This window comes from Lipotes vexillifer, unplaced genomic scaffold (assembly GCF_000442215.2).
Source record: "Lipotes vexillifer unplaced genomic scaffold, Lipotes_vexillifer_v1.1 scaffold575, whole genome shotgun sequence".
Lineage (NCBI taxonomy): Eukaryota > Metazoa > Chordata > Mammalia > Artiodactyla > Lipotidae > Lipotes > Lipotes vexillifer.
In genome coordinates this window covers 3,583,916-3,590,953 of record NW_006780198.1, presented here as the reverse complement: position 1 = coordinate 3,590,953, position 7,038 = coordinate 3,583,916, and the positions used below count along the sequence as shown (strand labels likewise).

At 58.7% G+C, this 7,038-nt stretch overlaps 1 protein-coding gene across 1 annotated transcript in view; it reads right to left on the bottom strand.

Moving 5' to 3' along the window:
* Positions 1-282: 282 nt before the first annotated feature.
* Positions 283-7,038, bottom strand: part of SPSB1 (splA/ryanodine receptor domain and SOCS box containing 1) — a 9,134-nt gene continuing 2,378 nt past the window's right edge. The window contains exon 2 of the mRNA XM_007453317.1: positions 283-410. Within this exon, the coding sequence (XP_007453379.1) occupies positions 283-410 (128 nt within the window). The remainder of the gene's footprint in view (positions 411-7,038) is intronic.

The window sequence follows — 7,038 nt, the reverse complement described above, 5'->3', positions numbered from 1 at the left end:
GAGAGCAGATCGGAGCTCAGTGTAGGAGTTTATCCTCTGTGTCCTCTTCCCAGGAGGGGCTGTGAGGCGGCATGCGGGGAGCTTCTGCCAGTGTCCGGAAGGGGGACAGAGAGGCCCGTGTCCAGAGCAGTCTGTGTCCGGCGGGGCGGCCGGAAAGGCTGCAGAGGAAAGGCAGGACTTCCATGCCGCAGACGGCGGTCCAGGGCGCGAGCGCGGCAGTGGCTCAGTGAGTTGGCACCGGGGTGGCCGGGGGCGGCCGTGCTGGCGGTCCCGGGTGGGGCATCACTGGTAGTGGAGGTAGGCCTTGAGGGAGGTGGGCAGTGGCAGCGCGTGGATCTCACCCAGGCGCTCCTTCCCCAGGGCCAGGCGCACCGAGCGGCGGCAGAGATCCATGAGCGGCAGGGGCTCCGCTGCGGAGACGGTGGAGAGATAGAGGACGCTGGGTTAGCACAGTTTGTTTCTAGAGAACAAACAACACTGACAACAGCAATAGCATCATTAATACCAGTTTTAACGCCCAGATGAGATGACTCCAGATTAACTCATTTTACACTTTAAATGAATTGTTAGTTGCTAGCACGGAGAACTCACTGGACCAGGTCCCTTTGTAAGCCCTCATTTAATCCTCACAATGGTTTATTATGAATGATTTGATAATCACAGGGAGATATACCATGACCATCATCCCCATTTTGCCAATGAGGAAACTGAGGGACAGAATCCAAATAACTTGCCCAGGGCCACACCACTGGTAGGACACGGAGCAAGCATTCCAAGCCAGGCCGTCCCTGCTCTAACCCATCAAACTAGAGGCCCCCTTAGTGCACGTCCATCCGGGACACACAGGATGGACTCTCCCCTGCACGTACCCCCAGCACCAGACCCCACGCGGACCTTTAGGAGGGGAATCATGTTGTATTAACCCAACTGCTCAGGGGGACTGTCCTCCAGTCCCTCTTACAGCTGAGGGCGCTCAGGCGCAGAGGAGATCAAATTGCTAGGGCTACAGGCTGGGATCCAATTCCCAGCAGTCTGGGCCCAACTCACGGCAGAGCTGCCTCAGGAATCTGGATTCGAGAAGGGCTTCTAGCTGCAGCCTGCAAGGGCACCTCTGTCCTTGTGTCCCGGAGGGCCTGGGGCCTAGCTTCCTGCAAGAGAGACTCCGTGCAGCCCGCATCTCAGATAAATTCTCAGCTCCAGAAGGAACCAGAAAGTCATGCCCTCCAAGGCCCTGGAGGCTGCTGGGAGCATGGTGGGCCCTGCTCACCCCGGACCTCTTGGAGCTGACTCCTCCTAGGTCTCGTACAGGTGAGCACACCGAAACAGCCTGGGGTCCCCCCACGGTGTCCTGGACAGGCAAAGAGGTGAAATGAGGGCATATGTGGCCTCATCCACGGTCTCCCCCAACTCCTTTGTGAACAAAATAAAGGTCAGACTGAAAAACTGAGAAACCCACCATTTCCCTTGAGATCCCATTCCACCAATAAAAAGTGGATGCAAGTTCTGTAATATTCACCAGTGTGTCTCAGCATATTAAAAATAACATTTAAAAATTCAGTTATTGGGAATTCCCTGGCGGTCCAGTGGTTAGGACTTGGTGCTTTCACCGCCGCGGGCTTGGGTTCAACCCCTGATCAGGGAACTAAGATCCCGCAAGCCACATGACTCAGCCATAAATAAATAAATTAAATTAAACTAAATTAAATTAAATAATTAAAATTCGGTGATTGAAGGCCAAATCCTAAGGCTGGGGCGTTGGGGGAAATGGGGAGCGACTGAGTAGGGGTTCCCTTTGGGGTGATGAAAGCATTCTAAGATGGCCTGCAGCAATGGCTGCACAGTTGTGAGCATGCAGGAGACCACTGCATCATGCGCTTTAATGGGTGAAACGTACTGCATGTGAATTATATCGCAATAAAGCTGCCATTAAAAAAAAAAAAGTGCTTCCCTGGTGGCGCAGTGGTTGAGAGTCCGCCTGCTGATGCAGGGGACACGGGTTCGTGCCCCAATCTGGGAAGATCCCACATGCCGCGGAGCGGCTGGGCCCGTGAGCCATGGCCGCTGAGCCTGCGCGTCCGGAGCCTGTGCTCCGCAACGGGAGAGGCCGCAACGGTGAGAGGCCCGCGTACCGCCAAAAAAAAAAAAAAAAAAGAATACATCTTAGGCTTGATAGTGCATTTACTAAATTCCAGGCTTTAAAAGAAGACAAACGATGGCTCCTCATCTCCCGTGGGGCCACAGGACACAGGATGGAAGTAGCCAATGTTTTTCATGGAAAAGCTTTGAGACGGGGCCTTCCCTGGAGGCAGGACGATGAACTAAATGACCTTCCATCTTTGCGGGTCAAGGATTCCACAGACCTGGTGGGTTGGGCTGGGATCCTCCCACCTGCCAGCCCGCAGAGACTTGGGTCTCCTTCACTGGCCCTCGACCTGCCTCAGTGGCCCCAGATCTGGCCCCTCACTTTCACCCTGCACAGCAGCCTGACCTCGAGCAGATGGCTCCCTCCACCCAGGCCTCAGTTTCCCCAGCTGGAAGATGAAGGATGTGGACCAAAGGCTCCCCGGAATCCTACGGGCTGAGCTCCTGAAGGCCAGCAACGCCTCACAGCAGCTCTCGGCCGGACCTGTGGTTGAGGAGTGAGTGGTCCTCTGAGCGATCGAGGGGGGATGTTCAGCTCCTCTCTTCCACTCAGAAGCTCCCCTCCATCCTCCTCCGGCACCGCCTCCCACGAGGATGTGGCTCAGCCCCCACTGGGAGGCAGAGGGGGCGGGCTGGGGGAGGGAGGGCCGAGAGGGAGGTCCCATCACCACCTCTTGGCTAAATGGGTTTCGGGTCAACTTACCAACACCCTCAGGAAGAAACGTTTCTAAACAGCAGGTCATTCCCACCCCACCGCCACTGATCCTGTGGGAGGCAAAACAGCGATGTCCAGGGTCATGGTCTGATCGCAGAGACCACACGTGAGGCTACAGAAACGGACATGGGCACGGTGCCAGGGAAAACATCTGTCCCAAAGATTTTGGTTGGTCGCTCACAGGGCCCAGAGGGCCTCCCCGACGACCTCAGTCCTTTCGCCTGGGGGGCTGCAGGTTCTGCATCTGGCTCCATCCACGTGGTTTGTGCCCACCACTCTTCCGCAGAGGCACGAGGGGCCTCTGGCCACCACGCCCACCTCTGAGAAGCCCAGGTGCCCGCTCCTGTGCATGGTTTATATGAATGAGAAGGGGTGGTGCTCAGGGACCAGGAAGCGAGGCCAGCGCTATTCCTGGGAGCAGAAGGTCAAGCAACTGGACGAGGCCACGCGCCCACGTCCATATCTCCAGGAGAAGCGGCCACCTGGGGGCCTGTTTGAACACGCATGGCCGGGGCCACCAAGAGACTGCAACCCAGCCGGAGCCCCAGAGCCCGGCGCCGGGTCCAGTTCACAGGCAGTGAATGAACTTCGGGTCTGTGAGGTCAAGGATGAACGTCTCAAGTCAGGAAGTGCCCGGTTCAGCGACGTTCCCGCCTGCCGCCTTCACAGCTGCTGGGACTGGCCCTACGCTCCCTCCTGCAAGCAGCTTGCCGTGAAAACGCTCCAGAAATGTGTTCTAGAAAGTCGTGGGTGGATGACCATCCCGGGACCTGTGTGTATTTTCCCTTTACCTCAAGGCGTTTTTACAAAAAAGAAGCAAAAGAAAACACCAACCCCTTGTCTTTGCCAACTGGGGAAGGATGCCTGACACCCAGTCAGGTAACGTGGGCACGCTTGGTTCTCTGCCCCCCGGTTCTGAGAACCTGCTGTCCTCACGTGACCTCCCCCCACCCCAGAAGGAAGGCCCTGCAGGGCAGGTTGATCAGTCCCCACCACGAGGAGCTCGCCCAGAGCCCAGCTGGAATGGGGGAAGGAAGGAGCCAGCGTCAGGTGTGGGCATCCCAGGAGGCTGGGAGGACACAGGAGGAGGTCACCAAGGCAAAAAGCAGGAACAGAGGTGGGCCTTCCCTGAACCCGCAATCATGACAAACCACACCAAATGTATCTGGGAGCCAAAGAAAGGGAGAATTTGAAAATGCTGAACTGCAGGGCAATGCTTCCTTGGTGGGAGGCACCATTAACAGCAGGAGGGAGGACCCACGGGTCAGGGACTCTCCCTTGTGTGACGGCCACTCTGTTGCTTGCAAATAGGCCTTTTCCATCTTGCATCTCCAGGGAGCGTGGTGGGCAGACCTAGGGGCTAAGCTGGGCCCTGCCCCCCCCGCCCCCCACCTACAATGACCATCACTGCCCCTTCACCCCAGAAAAGAGCAAGGTGACACAGGTTGCAGCCTTAGCCCTGGAAGTCTTGAGCCCCTAGAAAGAGTCAGAACCAGTAGCCTGTGATCAGAGGCGGTTGGACAGTGGTGGAGGTCACATAGGGACACGCTGCCTTTGCTCTGGCCTCGGCCAGCTCAGCCCATGGCCCCAGCACTGGGGCAGAGACTCTGCAGGGGAGGGTACACCTGGCGTCCCGGGGAAGGCGGGCTGGGAGGACAAAATGCCCAGCGCAGCAGCTGGGGTGGAGGGGAGGGGGCCGGGCACAGGCCTCTGGTGACTCCGGCTGACCCGCTCTGCAAACAGCTGCTCCCTGCTGAGGTCAGGACCTGGCGCTGGGGTGGGGTGGGGTGGGGCGGGGCTGGGCTGGGAAGGAGGGAGCAGACTTTCCAGACAACCCAGGGAGCACCAACAGGTCAAAATCACCTCCAAGACTGTAAGAGCAAAGCCCGGCCCAGGCCTGACACCAAGAAGATGTATCTGGCCAGACCTTCTGTCTGTCACTGCCTGCTCCCCCTGGGTGGACCCTGACATTCCTCCTTCCTCAGCTGCAGTGGAAAGCCAAGCAAACCCTCCTGGGCAGAGGACTTGGGTGTCCCTCACTTCACTCCACAGACACTCCACCATCTGAGTGCTGGGCTCTGTCTGTCACTGTCTCATCTCCCCTGCAGGTGGTAGCACAGGGAGGGGGACGTGCTGTGGGTGGAGTAGCACTGCCCCTCCCCCCCCCAATTCAGGACCATCTGGAACCTCAGAACGTGATCTTATTTGAAACAGGGTCCTTGCAGATGTAATTGGTTAAGCAGAGGTCATACTGGGGCGGGATGGGCCCTGTCCTTATAAGAAGAGGACAGATACAGAGGAGGTCACGGGAGGACAGAGGCAGAGACTGAGCGATGCGTCTACAAGCCAAGGCATGCTGGCGTGGGACGGTCTCTCCTCCGAGCCCTCAGAAGGAACCGACCCTGCCCACACCTTGGTTTCGGACACCTGAACCGGCACAGAACACATTTCTGTTGCTTTAAGCTCCCCCGCTGGCGGCCATCTGTTCCTGGGGCCCCAGGAAATGACCACACCGCCCTCCTCTGCTCTCTGCACCAGCCCCTCCCTCAGGCTTTTGGACCCACCCCATCCTGACGACCCTCGTCAAGGTCACCAGTGATCACCTCATTGCCAAAGCTGATGGACAAGTCTCAGCCGCGAGTGTACTTGATCTGGCATCACTGTGTCCTTCTCGAAGTACCCTTTCCTCACTGGTGCTCAGGACACTACTCTCCCCTCCAGCCCCACGGCTGTTCCGCCTCTCCTTCCCCATCGTCCACCCGGTGACGCGCCCCCGGGCTCGGCCACGGCACCCTCTTCCTTCCCCTCCTTGGTGACCTCATCCGGGGGTTGCAGGTTTCAGCTCCCTCCCCACTGACCAATGTCCTGGACCCTGTCTCCAGACCCGCAGAGCCACCAGGATGTGTCACTTCCCCGCATCCACGGCACCCACCCTGGCCCTCACCGCCATCACCTCTCCCCTGGACAACCGTCACGGCTCCTCCCTGACCTCCCGGCTGCCACTCTTGCCCCTACGGTCCATTTCCACACAGGAGCCAGAGTGACCCTTCTAGGACATGAGATCTAACACCCTGAGTGGCTGGGGATCCTGCCCCACCCTCACGGGGTTTCCCATCCAGATCCTCCAAAGTCGGCCAGCAGTGCAGACTGGGGCTCTTTCACGTCTGACCAGGAACGGGGAGGCGAGAAGCCAAGGGGGCCCCGGCACTGCCTGGCATTATGGTGGGGAGAGAGGGGCGTCCTCATCAGTAACCAAGACTGTCGAGGGGGCCCAAGCCTCTGGGCACTTCTGGTCCCCCCCGCCCCCGGGCCCAGCGCAGGGGTAGCCTCTCGTAGTGCCTCTGCCCATGCTACCCCTCTCCCCCTCAACCCCCTTTTAAGTTTCCCAAACGAGAAAAATTGCGAAAGCATCTGACCTCCCATCTTATGCAGAGCTGACAGGGCATCTACTGATGATGCCCGTCTGGGCCTCCAGGACTGTTTCCACAGAACTGCTGCTGAGCCTTGCCCTGACTCGGCAGGGGAACAGTTCTGCTTGCTGGTGCCCTGACTTGCCATGGGGGGAACAGGCCCCAGCCCCCTCCCAGCCGCTCCGGGCTCTGTGTTCTGCCTTGGAGCTGGGCATGTAAACAGTGAAGCCGTGTGAACCCCCAGCACTGATGGACTTGTTTCCGGAGGGGGCAGGGTTGCCCTGTTCTTGTAGAGGCCAACAGTCTCAGAGGCCTGGCAACAAGGCAGTGGACCCAACAATTCACCCATCTGTCGGCACACAGTGGGCATTAAACTTCCTGGGTCCGCGGTCACTCTCTGTTGGGAAGAGGCAGACAGAGCTGCAGGCAGGGTCCTCTGAGACCCTAGGTCCTGGGGCTTCCAATCCCTGCCCATCCCCGCACGGGGCAGATGTGGCTGTGGACCTTCTACCCTGTTACCTGGAGAGACAAGACTCACAGCACTCACCCTGCTGGTTCCCTAGACCAGGTCTGAGGTTACTTCCTCAGAGAGGTTACCTGCTGGATGCACACCTAGCCGCCCCTGCCAGGAGTCCCAGGACCTAGGGTGCTGGCTGCACAGGTGAGGCGACGCCCCGCCTGGCTGTGGGCTCACTGTCACCGTCCAGCCAAAGCCTGAGAGGGGCAGTGAGGGAAAGGGGGGGGGCGGGGGGCTCCAAAGAGAAACATTTT